Source organism: Glycine soja, chromosome 18 (genome assembly GCF_004193775.1).
Source record: "Glycine soja cultivar W05 chromosome 18, ASM419377v2, whole genome shotgun sequence".
Taxonomy (NCBI): Eukaryota; Viridiplantae; Streptophyta; class Magnoliopsida; order Fabales; family Fabaceae; genus Glycine; species Glycine soja.
Genome location: NC_041019.1, coordinates 1,378,712 through 1,394,194, shown reverse-complemented (window position 1 = coordinate 1,394,194; position 15,483 = coordinate 1,378,712). Strand labels below are relative to the sequence as shown.

At 31.5% G+C, this 15,483-nt stretch overlaps 2 protein-coding genes across 3 annotated transcripts; both read left to right on the top strand.

Moving 5' to 3' along the window:
- The first annotated feature begins 3,909 nt into the window (after positions 1–3,909).
- Positions 3,910–7,874, top strand: LOC114395795. Its single transcript, XM_028357638.1, has 5 exons — positions 3,910–5,280; positions 5,407–5,484; positions 6,093–6,298; positions 6,732–6,955; positions 7,085–7,874. Exons 1-5 carry the CDS (start codon positions 4,416–4,418, stop codon positions 7,749–7,751), a joined length of 2,040 nt encoding a protein of 679 aa, XP_028213439.1. The 5' UTR covers positions 3,910–4,415; the 3' UTR covers positions 7,752–7,874.
- A 5,856-nt stretch (positions 7,875–13,730) lies between these two features.
- LOC114395057 (ethylene-responsive transcription factor ERF060-like) lies at positions 13,731–15,483 on the top strand. 2 transcript variants are annotated; one of them, XR_003662942.1, is made up of 2 exons: positions 13,731–15,021; positions 15,375–15,483. XR_003662942.1 is itself a non-coding variant. In XM_028356747.1 (1 exon), the coding sequence occupies exon 1, from the start codon at positions 14,009–14,011 to the stop codon at positions 14,927–14,929; it is 921 nt and encodes a 306-aa protein (XP_028212548.1). In that variant the 5' UTR covers positions 13,731–14,008; the 3' UTR covers positions 14,930–15,354. The 2 variants fall into 2 exon arrangements, 1 of the variants encoding a protein (XP_028212548.1); XM_028356747.1 differs by lacking the exon at positions 15,375–15,483 and having other exon boundaries at positions 13,731–15,354.

The window sequence follows — 15,483 nt, the reverse complement described above, 5'->3', positions numbered from 1 at the left end:
TGATTTCAAGAACCCCCTTTTCGAAATGTACAAAATACACTTCAAGAAAAGACTGCTCTCAATTTAAAAAAATTACTTCCAGAAATGGCCTTTTTGTCAGCAAAAATCTTTCAAAACAGTCTTTCCATAAACCATTTTTGCTTAAGGAAATACCATTCCAGATGCATTTTTCCATATGGAAAAATCATTTTGAAAGCATTTTTGCTTACAGAGAGATCATTCCAAAAGCTTTTTCATAGTTAATTAAATTTGATAAAGAGAGAAGGAGGAGGAAGAGAAGAAAAGAGAAGGGAGAAGGAGCCACTTACCCTTCACAGAAGGAGGAAGGAGAATGGGGGAGCATGAGAATGAGGGGGTGGGGGAATGAGGAGTTGCCATGGGAAGGAGGCGTGTTGTCGAAGAAGGAATGCCATCATGAGCGTGTGCCATCGCGGGTTAAGAGAAGAGAGAAGGGAGGTGTTGGTGTTGAGAAATGGGAGGTAAAATTTTTATTAAGGATGTTATTGCATTTTTACTAAATAGTGGAGGTTGCATGATTCAATTTGAGGAGTGCAAGATTTAGGTCCCTTGCATATAAGGTTGAGAAACAAACACAACAAAGGAAAGCCTTTTTCTCTTTGAGGCAAGCCCATTTCATTCTATTATATGTTATTTTTGTTGTCGGGATAATGATATTTGGACACACGTCTATTTTAAATATCTCATTAATATCTTTTATTTTTCTGTATGTCTCTCTTTCTATTATATCATATCTAGTGATACATATTTTTTCTTCTTTTTTTTTTTTCACTCTCACAAGATGTGAACTAGCATTTGGATGTTTAATTATATTTTTTCTATTTTATTATCACCCTTTAAGTTTTTTTAATTTTTTATTCTTTTTGATCCATGACTTTTGTTGTTGGTGAAGGAATAGAAATTGGATTTGAGACTGTGAAGAAGATAGGCAATTGTTTCCTGTATCCAAAAACTGATTCTTGTTTTCAGAAATTGTTTTACAAAAAATTTAGTGCAGAAAAGATATAATTGGGAAGGCCCATTGTTTTGTTGGTTGTAGCCCATGTTGTTGTTTATTTTTTTTTATCTAATCTATATGATTCAAAAATCATAATGAACACCTGGGTCGGGTTACATGTTGTCGCCTCATTGAAATGGTTTTAGTCAACAATACACTTTTATTTTTATTTCTTATAACTAAGTATAATAATACATTTTTCAACATACTATTTTGAATACATTTATTATTATTATTATTATTATTATTATTATTATTATTATTATTATTATAACTTAATAGAAAGAAAAAAAAAATTATGGATCTCGCTCACTATCCTCACTAATGATTTTATTGAGAGAAACTTAAAATATATCTGAAAATATATTATGATTAAACTCAACAGTATTTTAACTTATAAGTAATTCATCAATTATTATATATATAAGTTTGACTACGTGATAGAGTATATTAAAAAAAAAATGTTGAAAAGTGTATTACTAATAATGTTCTTTAAAGTAATGATATATGTACATATGAACATTATTTCACTAAAAATACTCTTTTAATACTTATATATATATATATATATATATATATATATATATATATATATATATATTTCCTCCAGTTGTCATCTAATTTTTAAGTGTTGACCCACCATTTTCTATAAGTTTAGGTACAGTCGAAAGTAAAAATAAGAAGTAATGGTTGCTCCGATCAGTGAATTCAAGTTAGATATATAGAAGATAAAAGGAAGATTTATCTTTAAAAAAATTCTTCATTTACTTTACGTACGTTAATGGAATTGAACTATGCGTGATTGTGAAGGTTCTACTTAAAGCAAACTCGCCGATATATTTGATGGTTGATAAGTGATAAATAACCCGTTCTTGAAACGCATGAAAATAATAAAACTCATGTAGAAGAAAGAGGGAAATTGATAGAAATTGTGGATTTATTGGCTAGTATAACTGCAAAACACGTTGATAACACTCACCCATACATTTTACGCCTCTACTACCACATTTTGTTTTGAAGCGCACGAGACATTAGCCTTCTTCTTTGACACTTTTCCTCTAAAATCGCTTCCCGTTTCTAGTTCACTTCTGCACTTATTCTAAACTCTCTGCTACTCCCACCCAGAATACTCTTAATATGGGATTCTTTATCCCATTCTTCCGGAGCTATAGCTAGCCGAAGCCAATAAACTTTCATTTTATATTTTTTTTCTTAATCCTTCCGTTCTTAAGAAAAAATAAATTCTTATTAATTTAGAATTTGATCTAAGTAAAGTCTGATAAAAAAATTATTTTTTTAAAAATCAAATTTAGATAATACTCAAATGATTTTTTTAAATGTATTATTTTAGTTATTTATTTAATTTTCTATTAGAAATATTAGTATTTTACTAATTTTTAAATTTAAAAAATAAGGATCAAAATGATATATTTCAAAAACATAAAGAATTAGAATAATTTTTTTTAAATTTAATGTATCAAAGAAAAATTGACATTAAATTATATTAAATCATATTAGAATAAAAATCACATTAAATCATATTAAAATTTAAAAATCAACAGAATGTTAACATTTTTAACGGAAAATTATAATAAAAACTAAAATAGTACATTTTGAAAATATAAAAATCCATAATAAAACTTTTAAAATTTAATATATTAAAATAAAATAAGTATGAAATATAATAAATCAAAATTCACATTAAACTATTTTATTATAAAGTAGCCTGTATGATTCGAATATCTTTAACAATAACGTGTAGTTAATTTAACAGTTGTTTTTGTCAAACACTATAACTTTAATAGTGTGACGTAGATACTACCAGAAAAAGACAAGTCACATTATTTATTGTTAAAACAAATAGTTTATTTATTGTCTTGAATTTGCATTGCAATTAGAATTGTAAAGACTAAAGGATGTCAAAGATTCATGCCGACAAATCTTGATTGTTACTCTTTTGATTTGTTTATTTCAAAAACCAATATATAAATTAAAATGAGAAAAAATTTATGTATTATGTGTAAAATAATTTTATTTATATTATATTTAATTATAAATTATGTATAATATTTATTTTTTAAAAATAATTATGAATGCACTTTTGGAAAGTAAATTCAATTTTGTAACTTTGATTACCTCCAAAAAGTACATTTACACATTAAAACTTCATTTGAGAATTCAATTCTATAAATGCGTTAGATTTACATAAATTTAAGCAACAGAATGACACATTGTTTAATTGGATTTTAACATTTTATCAAAGGGTAATTTGGCAAGCGTCATGAGATTAATTATTTAATTTGACAAGCATTTTTATTTAAAGATTAACTATTATTACTTGAAAAACTTTAAAACATAAAATTACATATAAGTCTGTATATAAAATTTAAAAAATGAACACTGAGGAGCCCAAGTCTTGACTGAAGCTGCAATAGAACACCGGATTTTAAGGATCCGATTGCGGGCCTTCCTTGCGAAATTCTAAGGGCAATTACGTAATTTGAGAAACTTTCCATTGTTTCTTCTGACAAATTGGACTTTTGTCACTTTGTGCGTGCACTATGGAAAGCCACTGCACCCTCGTTCTTTGTCGTTCCTTGCTACTAAGCCTAATAATGCCTTACAACAATAGGTTTAACCTATCTTAATCGACATTAACTGGAATGAATTAACCTAGATATAAACAATAACACAAAACACGAGACATTATGCCATTACTAAGTGTATCAATTGTTGCGTCTCATATTTGTAACCGGATTGATTCCTTTCACATATATCATCCTTTAATGTAATGTAGTTTGTCTTGTTAGTTACTTCACCGCCCTTTTCATACATGCATGCACTTTTTTCCACTGTGACTCTCCAAAATCTATTTAGCCAACCCATAACGACACTGATACGCATCAGTTTTTTGTCATAATAGTAATTTAGATTTAAGACTTTTGATGACTTTAACCCACCCATCCTCACTCACTCACTCACTCTTTCCTTGTCCTTCACTTCTAAACAAAGTTAATCAATCACTCCTCTGCTTTTGTCTCAGCCCAGTGAAATCTCAACCCAACATTTTTATAATTCTTACATCATCAACAATTAATTGCCTTTGTTTACGCTACCTGGGTCCAACCTTCTTGTCTTGTCCACTTTTTTCTCCCAACCATGTAACTCGGTTACTAACTGTCACTCTGTCCAAAGAATTCAGGTTTTAGATTTTGAAGGAGAGTTCTTCCCGCTATGGTGACATTTTACCATCGTGTGTCATGAAACAAATCCACACTTAAGGGAAGTTGTTGTTGGTGTCACAGGTAGAACAGTGTTTGGTGAATGGATTCCTGAAGCGTTTGGATCATGTTAGAGATCATACGTTTATTATGGTGAAAATAGTGTGTATAAGTGATGGATGAGCTTAATCTCTGAAATGAAAATGGGTTCTGTGAACTCCAAAACTGAAAAGAATGAAGCCTTGCTTCTTTGTAAGGAAAGAAAGAGGTTGATCAAGATGGCCATTGATTCCAGATATGCTCTTGCTGCTTCACACTTATCTTACATCCAATCTCTTCGAAACATTGGCGTCGCTCTTCGACGATACGCCGAGGCAGAGATGCTAATAGAGTCGTCCTTATCGGTTTCAGATCACACCTCATCTCAATCTACTTACCCTTCTCCATCACCTTCACATATTGATGATGATGCTTCGGAGTCACCATTGAACAATGAGAGTCATCATCATCATGTGAGTTATATGAGAACAAGTGGCAGTGCAGCTGTGACTGTTATGATCAATCCCCACATTGAAAATCACTTCGATGATGAAGCCATTGGGTTGTTCCCAATTCCTCCACCTCCTCCTGAGAGTGGTGCCTCTTGGGATTTCTTTGATCCTACTGATAATGCTAAGAATTTCAAGTTTGAGGGGCATGCAAGTTACTTCAAGGATGAAGGAGAAACCGGTTCGTTCATGGATGTGTCAAGGGGTCAATGGTCACAAGTTGCTAATGAAAGGGATGTTGCTAGAGCGGTACAAGGTTGCAAACAGAATTATGTTGGTGTTGTTGGACGATCAAGTTCAAAGAACAATAAGAAGGATCTAGCTATGAACACTGAGAGGGAAGATCCTTCTGAGTTCATCACTCACAGGGCTAAAGATTTTTTTTCTAGCATTAAGGTTATAGAGAATCGGTTTGTACGAGCTTCTGAATCTGGTAGGGAGGTCTCAAGGCTATTGGAGGCAAACAAAATCAAGGTTGGATATTCTGAGGCAAAAGGTACTTGCTACTTGCATTATTCTGTTTTTACAACTATTGAACTTGGCTATGAATTATGTATGTAGTATGTTGTGTAAAATACACCTGGATAGACTTTAAGTCTAAATACTAATCTTGTTATGATAGGGAAATCATCTCCCACGATTTTGCTAGCGGCTTTTATGTTTGCTTGCTACGGTCAAAAGGCTACACCTTTTTGCCAAGGTAAAGTTCTAGTTCAATTCTGTTAATAAACACTGATTTGTATTTTTTTTTCTTAACCTTCCAGTTTATTAGGAAAAAAGAATCCTAACTAATTCAGAATTCGGCCGAAAAATAAGTAAAGTTTGATCAATAATTGTTTTTGTCAAGGATCGAATTCGAATATTATTCGAACAATTCAACCTTAAACACATTAACCACTTATTTCAAATCACTTGATTAAACTTCATTTGTATTAATTAACTTCTTCTGAAAGGTTTAGCTATCAGCGTTACATCGTTAATGGTTTGGTTTTGCCATTTTTCTATGCAGAGTCAATTAAATATGTAAATTAGAGATTTTTTATTTTACCCTCTAAAGGTTTCGAGATCCTTCATTAAATTTTATGAGATCAGCCATATCTTTCTAAATGAAAGTTTAACTATTGTAAGCAAGACACAAGCTCAAAATATTGAGTAGATATTACAATTTAAAACTTAATTGAGTCGGGTATTTGGTTGAGAGTTAGTTATTGTACATTCTGTTAGTTAATATCTCCAATCTCTGAGTACCAACGAACATTTGTAAAATGAATATGCATGAAGGACTAATACGTGTCTCCCTTTGTGTAGAACCTGCACAGAAGATTATTAACTGGAAGAGGACATTATCTTCTCAATCATCCTCAATCAGGAACCCATTAGTTACAACATCGAAGAAGTATATGGATGATAATGGAAGTGACTTTTGTGAAGAACCCTGCATGATTGCTGGAAGTCATTCGTGCACCCTTGACAGATTGTATGCATGGGAGAGAAAACTTTATGATGAAGTAAAGGTATTACACGATCTGCCAAATATGCTTGACAATTAACATCACATGATATCCTACTATGCTATTTTACATAAACTATTGGTATGTATTTTTCTGCGCATCTTCTTTGTTTCCTTTTTATCACTTCATAATTCCATATATCTTTTTCAACAGTAGATTTGATAAGGTTTTTGAGAAGCATTAGATATAGCCGTTAAGAACTAACAAGTGGAAAGCAAGGAGTATATATGCATTTAGACTTCAATGATTCTAAAGCTTTCTGGATGATCTTATATTTGTTCTGTCCCTAGAATAAGCAGCTAGGTGCTTAGGTATATATGTTTGAATGACAATTTTGTCTAGTCACTCATCATCTGGTCAAATGCATTGCACATCTTATTTTTGGGTTTTAAATCCCTTATCCTGTTGACTAAATTGCCTATGGGGTTGTTTGTAGGCTGGTGAGTTCATCAAGAAGGATTTTGATCGAAAATGTGACCAGCTAAGGCATCAATTTGCAAAAGATGAAGGCAATAAAGTGATTGACAAAACCCGAACAGTAGTGAAGGATCTGCATTCACGGATAATAGTGGCTATTTATTCTGTTGATTTAATATCTAAACGAATCGAGAGGATGAGAGATGAAGAATTGTTCCCACAACTTTTGGAATTAACTCAAGGGTAAGAGAAAATTTTGAAATTTCCACATTTGTGCTGCTGAACCTGAAACTTCACAAGCAGTTTGCTATACTTGATAATTGAAGTGTTAGTTTGTAGTAGTATTGGCTTATGGAAATGCTAGCAGTGCAGGTTGATGAGGATGTGGAAGGCTATGCTTGAATGTCATCATGCACAATACATTACTATCTCTTTGGCTTATCATTCAAGGAACTCAATGAGAACCTTGGAAGGAGATACCCGAAGAGAGATAATGACTCAGCTACTAGAAGAATTTGAGTGCTTTGGTCTAAGCTTTTCTAACTGTATCGACAGCCACACCTCATACATTGAAGCTCTCAATGTATGGCTACAAAATTGTATACTACAACCAAGGGAACGTTCCAAGAGCAGAAAACCATTCTCCCCTCGCCGTGCTTTGGCCCCACCTATATTTGTTCTTTGTCGAGATTGGTGTGCTGGAATTAAAGCTTTGCCTTCTGAGGAACTAAGTCGTGCAATAAAGAACTTTGTGTCTGATCTTCGTCGCATGATAGAGCAGCAAGATCAAGAGCTTCATGAAAAACAGAATTCAACTGTTGCAAGCATTGGTGGAGAAACCGAGAGCAAAACTAATGAAGAAAGTGAAGACGATTCTTCACATTTGTGTTGCATACATGCAAGTTTAACCAAACTTGTTCACCAACTCACTAAATTTGCTGAGGCATCATTGAAGTTGTATGAAGATATCAGACAAAAAAGTGAAACAGCTCAAACTGCGTATCATAATTGCATGACTATCAGGACTGGGAAAATTTGATCCTCAAATATTAACTCCCTCTTCTTACCTAAAATTAATAGAAAATACTACGTAAGACAATAACAATTATTTGTGTTGTCGTTTCAGGATGATCTCTTGATTTAGTGCGTTTGCTCATTTTAATTCTTTTTTGGCAACATTGTCTAGCTCTTTCAAATGCACCCAGTATTATTTTAATAATTAATCTTAGTGTATTTTTGGTTTTTACCTAAATTTTATCTTTCCTAAGGGAAAAAAACATCTCTTGAAGATGGGTTTATGAAGAGCGTGAGCTAAAGGAGCGGATGGCAAAAATTTTACTCACAACAATACAATGATCCTGCTCAACACAACAATACAATAATCCTGCTTTTAACCGAGTTCGATTTCATTAATAACCAATAAATGGTTTTCCTCAAATTCCGTATATAAGTCAGGAGAAGATTAGTAACAAACTTCTTTTGAAAAGGTTAACTAGGCTCTTTTTGGAATGGGAAGCTACAAATCTCATGACCTGAATGGACTACCAGCATGTTTGGAAAACTGTTAAGAGGTAAGGAGTTGCATTTGGAATGCGAAAACTATTACTACTAGCTTCTTAAAAGTCACATTCAATTTGTGCAACCTAAGAGCATCTACAACGGGTGGCTTGGAAAGCAACAAGTCAGAGCAAGCAACATGCTTGCAAAGTAACTTTCGATACTGCGTTGTACGGATTGTTGCTTATGAGGCAACCGACTTACCCCTAAAAATTAAAATGAAAACCATAATGTTATTTATGAGCAACAACTATATTAGTGCAAAAAAGCACCGTTGGGCAACGATTGCCCACAACAACGACTAAGGATGTGTTTGAATAACTTTCTGCACACATTCCAATATATCTAAACGGAAAAACTTGTCTCTGCATGGATTGAAATGAACAGACGTTTGAAGTGTTGGAACGGAAATCCAAACACACTATGAATGTTTTTGGTTGGCAACGGATATATTGTTTTGGTAGAAATAAAATGTAATTCAATTTTTTTACTTAGCCAAAACCTCTATCCCCCTTACTCATAATAATATAGTAAACTTCTACAAATGGATCTGTCTCACTCCTTCATTATCTACTCTCAAAAGATTACTGCCATTTTCTTGTCGAAAAAGTTAAAAAGAAGTTAGTAGGCTGGAAAGCATCATTACTCTCATTTGAAGTTGAGTCGTCCCATCTCAAATCTCAATTAATGAGTCTTCCTGAATATGTGATGCAAACTTCACTGATTCCTATTGGGATTTGTAATGAAATTGAAGTAATCTAGAGGCACTTCACCTAGGAAATCACTTCTGAATAGAGGGAATGCCATTTAATTTGTTAGAGAAGTTTGTGCCCCAAATAAGCTAGGAGGAAAGTTATACAAGGACTCTCCGTGGGGTAGAATTTTGCAAAGCAAATCTATAATTGTGCTTGGAGACATGCTTAAGTTATTCAATTAATGGAACAATGGTAATGGTCACACTATTAGATTTTGGGTTGATTAATGGGTGTCGGTGTATTAGTTAAGTAATTATGTAACCTAGCGTATTCTATTTCTAGATTGGTGCATTAATTATAGCATATATATCCATCTGAACTATAATTACTAAGTTGGAATGGAATATATTAAGAAACTTTCTTCCTAAGTACATTTGTGATCATCAGTAGTGTAAATCCTCCTTATAATTTTAGGAATATATATATATATATATATATATCAAGGGATTCACTTGTATTTAGTGAGTTCCCAATTTGTAGTGTAAATCCTTCTTTGAGGACTGCTATTGGTAATGGATCTGGAGGTTTCCAAACTCGAACTAATGGTGAAGCTTGATTTTAGCACAATTTGTCGTGAGTTATAGCATCTCATGAATGCACAATATTTTGTCTATAAAATCCATCAAAAGTACTAGTAGGATTTTGTATAACATGTTCCATAAGAATGCACTTAGTAATTTGAGTGTGTTTTATGTACTCTTTGACCGATGGATGGATGAATATTCAATATTCATACAAGAATCAATTAACTAAATTTAAATTAATGAATAGATTACAAAACAAATGATGATTTAGTTAAATTTGCATACAACACAACTTTACAAAATAACTAACTTATAAATTTGTATGTGAACTAATTATACATTCCAAGATTTTTGCAAAATCATGTATATTAATACTAATGATTTATATATGTAAAATTATTTATATACTCTTTATTTTGTTTCCTTAAATTCAATATATTAAATAATATGTAGAAATTGGATTTTTGTTGTTGAATATATGTAGATATTAGATGATATAACTAGTAAAGTATGTATACCAATACTTTTTTAAAATAATTATAAATAAATATTCATAATTTATTTAACTGATAATTTTCTTTTTATCATTCTAAAAATTATGAATAGATCAACATTATTTAAATCGCACACGCCACCAACATGGTGTCACATCAAAGCATAACAACAACACATTAAAAAAAATGTAGGATAAATGTAAACTCCACCTTATTTTGGAGTGAATGGTGATAGAAAAAGTGAGAAAAAGAAAGAAAAATTTGTGAAGATAGAAAAAGAAAATGATAGAGATGATGAAAAAGGAGGAGAAAAGAAAGAAATAGTATTAAAGATGAAAGAAAAAATAAATATATATTTATAAACATGATAAGAATTAAAAAAATAAATATATACTTATAAAAATCATAAGAATTAAAGAATTTAAAAAAACTTTAGGAGGTGCCCATGTAATTTATTTTATGGTTTATTAGAATATAAAAAATAAAATTATTTTGATATGAAAAAAATTAAGAAATAATGTTTTTAACTTATAATTTGTTATATGTGATTTATTGAAAACAATATTTATATGATATTATGCAAGCCTTTTAATTAAAATTGATAATATTTATTGACAACTTTTTTTAATGAAAACATTTTTCTTGCCACCATGACCAATTTGATTGCGTCCGACGTTAGCTTTCAGCAAATACAAAGCTTATCATTAGCGTGAACAGTTCTTTTGTTTTAAAAAAATCTTATAATATGCTTTTGATGAGGATTTCAGCCACTCACCATACATGTTAGTGTTGAGCTCAATCGTTGACATTTAATGAGGTCTACCACGTATATGGATAAGTCTAACAGGCCATTAGTGGTCCAAATGTGATACACATTAACAGAAATATTTTTTTTAAATAAAATAATAATAATAACAAAACAATATATTCATTAGTTTTATACATTTTTAAAAAAATATAATTACTCCTTAACTGAAACAGCACAAAACACATTATAACTAATGCCAATTATTTCCCTCTCAATAGATAAACAATGTATTTTTGTATTATTTAATTAAAAATAAAATAAAAGTCAAAATACTAAGTTTAATGTTCCATTTTAAAGAGGTTGGAGAAATTGCTTGTTCTTTTTTTTTTTTTTGTTAGCAGAATTTGGTTGTTCTATTCCTCTTCGATAGTCTTTCCATTGGAATTCGGAAGAGCCATTCAACTTGTGTATTCTAAAGTTATTATGTATGTCTGATGAAATTTGGAGATTATGGAGTAGTTTCCTAGCATTTCTAATTTTCATACATATTTGATATTTTCCCATAATTTCATATTTTTGATTTCTTTTGTTGTGTTAACTTTTTTTATATATAATTTTTTACATGAATCTAACCATATGTAGCTCTGTCGAATAATCTATAATAGCTTTGGTTTGGGATATAAATGAAAAACAAAATATGACCCGACGAATATTTGGAAAGAAAATCTCTTAATTAAACTCAACCCAATTTAACCGATAATTAACCCTTACAATAAGTCACGGAGAAGTTCTTATAACATTTTTAATAATATAACCAATGCCAAGAAATTTTTGTAACACATTTAATAAGTGAATGAGAATCACTTAGCCATGATGCTCTCGCTTGCATCTTACGCAACTTATAGCTCACGCACAATGGTGTTTCAACATTTAAGTTAAGATTAGACTTCATTTATTTATAGCCATTATTTTCTTCGCCTCTAAGCTATCATAAAAAAAATATGCAAATTTCAACGCTCCTCCAAACCAAAACCAGTTCTCAGTACATCAGGTCAAGGTGCACATAGGATTGACTTTAGTTAAATACGTAGGTTAATTCAAACATATATATATAAAGTATGTATGTTCATTTTCCATTTGAATATACAGTATCATATCGTCAATTGAATCAATTCCTTTAAGAACCCTTCTCCGTCCTTGAATTTTTGCTGAATTACTTTCATTATTAAAGAAATTTCAGTATTTTGACAAATAATTTTCCCAATGAATTACGTAACGTGAAAAGCTGAGGTTCTCGTTGGTATAACGTAGCGGTTTTAGTATGTTTAAATGATATGAAAAAAATATAGATAACGTAGTTTTATATATATATATATAGTGAACAGAAAAAGAAGAAAGAAAAAAAAAATCAAACGAATTTATCACTAAAATGATTGTCAACGCGTTTATTTTTAATTGTCAATACAAAGACATATTTATAATATAATATTTTCATGACTTTTCGTCTTTCCACTCTTTGGGGATAAAAATAGGGTAAATAATTAATTTTGTTCTTAAATGTATAATTTAGTGAAAAATACATCATTCAAAAGATGAAAATACAAAAGTTAAAGTTAGTTCTTGAAAGTGTAAAAAATACAATAAATATATCTAGTCGTTAACTTTCGTTCTCACCGTTAATAAAATAATCAAGATTCAAAGTGTGAAATCTAAGATATATTTATCTTTTATTTATAGTAGATTGTGACTAATTATTATAATTTAAAAAAATTTGTAATGATTGATATACTGTAATAATGTTTATTTTGGATAATTTATATTGTGACAAAAAAATTATGATTGATAATCAATATTATCATTATTATTATGTTTGTTTCAAATTATGTTTGTTAATATATTTTTTAAGTGATTATTATAATGTTATGTTTGTAATAATAAAAAATGATGAAATTTTATCCTAAAATTATATTTTATCTTTACATGAAACGAGATTTTATGTCTAAATATACGGATATTTAGGTTCAATAAAAATTTATCGACATTTTCATCTAATAATGATAATTTATTAATATCTTGATCCAATAGAACGTATTGATATTTAGGTTAAAAAAATATTGATATTTTTGTCCAATATAAAATTATTAACATTTGGCTATGGCGATGGACAAATATTAATAAGTGGATATATTTGTTGTGTTTTGTGTGATTAAATTTGATCAAATAAACTATCAATATGTATATAAAGCAATTTCCTATAAAAAGATGTGTATAAAACAATCAAAATAGAATAATCATTTCTTTAAGAAAAAAACTAAACTTTTTTATCATTATCATTTGAATACAGTAATTAAGATGTAAATTTCACTCTAAACATTTTCTGTTTAAGGTCGCTGTGCTTGTGCGAAGATAAAGCCAATCCCATTAGAGAGCAGAAAGGACAAAAAATCTATTAAATACTAAAAGTTGACATTTGGAGGGCATCACACACCACATGTTTCAGCTAAGCTTAGCCCAATTATACAAGGACCCGTGTCCAACAGCTCTATTGGGTGGAGGTGATATGTGTCAATCGTCATGTGATGGCCATCATCGAATAAAGGAATATCGTTGAAGTTGACGACGTAAGTAATTAACCATTAATTAAACAAGAAAAGAAGCTGAATTAGAGCAACGGCTAAGGAAGGAACTTCGTGGCACCTACATACTCAAACCATGGGCGCCAACAACAGTATATTATAAAGGATTTTTTAATTATTATCTTTAGTTCGTTCGTTAAAAAATTAAAGGATTATATAAATCATATAAAATTTTAAAAAAATGAGAAACAATAATTTTTTTTTTATTTTTTAAGAAAATTATTTTTATTTTAACTTCTTTAACTAATATTCTCGTGACGTTGAGTAGTATTTGCCCCTATTATATAAACCCACAAAAGGGTCACCCACCGGAATGCAAGAGGGGAACTATCAAAAAGTCAGGCCACCCCAAAAACATAGTGAGATAATTAGAAACAAACATCTCTTTGCTTAATAGTTAATACCTTCTCCTAATCTCTTCATCACAATTTTCATTTTGAACTCGGGAAAGTTTTCAGTCTATCTATTTTTATTTTTGTTAAGAAACAGAACATATCCTGTTCTCTGGTTTTGGAATTGAGACAGGTTGTTCTCTTTGTTTGCAATTTTTTCACTTCTTTCTTTCTCATTATCTAGTTAAGCATGGCAACAGTTATGGACATGTACAATACTAGTAGCATCATGATACCAGATTTCTTAGACCAGTGTAGTGATCAAGAGCTGATGAAAGCACTTGAGCCTTTTATGAAAAGTGATTCTTCTAGCATTACATACCCTTCATTCTCTTCCTTTTCTTCTTCTCCCAATTTCTCTTCAACAACAAGCTACGAGCAAAAGGTTTCAATAACTCCAAACCATGCTAGTTCCATCAAACTGAACCAACTCACCCCATCACAGATGTTTCAAATTCAAGCCCGAATCCAGGTTCCACGAGGCCAGTTTCTGAGCCCAAAGCCCATTCCCATGAAGCACGTGCGGGCTTCTCCTTCTTCAAAGCCCACGAAGCTTTACCGTGGGGTGAGGCAGAGACACTGGGGCAAGTGGGTCGCTGAGATCAGACTCCCCAAGAACCGAACACGTCTCTGGCTAGGTACATTTGACACCGCAGAGGAAGCAGCGTTGGCTTACGACAACGCAGCGTTTAAGCTAAGAGGAGAAAACGCGAGGCTCAACTTCCCTCACCTGCGTCACCATGGAGCACGCGCGTACGGTGAGTTTGGGAACTACAAGCCTCTCCCCTCTGCGGTCGATGCGAAGCTTCAAGCCATTTGTCAAAGCTTGGGGACCAATTCGCAGAAACTCAAAACTCAAAACCCTATTGTTCTAGATACACACAAGGCAGAGACAGAGACATCGGAGTTTCAGGATTTTAATAAGGTTGAGAATTACCAAACATCATCGTCCTCGGCCTTCTCCGATGAATATTCTTCTTCTTCTTCACCTGAATCCGATATTACCCTCTTGGATTTCTCGGATTCTTGTGAAACAATGGACAATCTTGGGTTGGACTTGGAGAAGTACCCTTCCGTGGAGATTGATTGGGCAGCTTTATCTGACTCATGAATAATCAGTGGTTAACGGGTTTAGTTTAGATTTGGTGTGTTTTAGGTTGCTTTTGTTTGTTTTTTTCTTGTTAATCAGTGTTTTAGATATTGGTTAAGAAATTAAAGAAGAAAATACTTAATGTTTTCTCTTTTTAATTTCTTAATCAATGTTTTAAGGATATGATTAACATTTGTCTTGGTTTTTTAATGTGTCTTAGGCGGCAGCTGCAACCAAATTTTTTACCGTTGCAGCAGTTGTTTTGCCGAGTCAGGTTACAAACTTTAGTGTACTGCTGTAGATAGGTGAGTCACAGTGGTTGGTTATTATATTATGATGGTGTTTTTATTCCTGCGTGACCAAGGTAGCTTCAACTCTTTTTTTTTTTTTTTTAATGGAACCAAGGTAGCTTCAACTTGTGTCTCGGCTACGTAGTTCGAATGTAATTTAAGTGCCTTATTACAAGTTTTGGAAGTTCTTCTAAATCACAGCGCATTATAATGTCACTGTGACTGATAAATTATTAAGCCATTAATCGAATAAAATTTTACACAATCACAAAAGTAACTACAGAG

Excerpts from the sequence above, each read along its gene's own strand:
- LOC114395795 (XM_028357638.1), top strand. The coding sequence starts at position 4,416 with ATGAGCTTAATCTCTGAAATGAAAATGGGTTCTGTGAACTCCAAAACT. Across the intron at positions 5,281-5,406 it reads TGGATATTCTGAGGCAAAAG|GGAAATCATCTCCCACGATT; the intron begins GTACTTGCTACT and ends TTGTTATGATAG. Across the intron at positions 6,956-7,084 it reads CTTTTGGAATTAACTCAAGG|GTTGATGAGGATGTGGAAGG; the intron begins GTAAGAGAAAAT and ends CTAGCAGTGCAG.
- LOC114395057 (XM_028356747.1), top strand. The coding sequence starts at position 14,009 with ATGGCAACAGTTATGGACATGTACAATACTAGTAGCATCATGATACCA.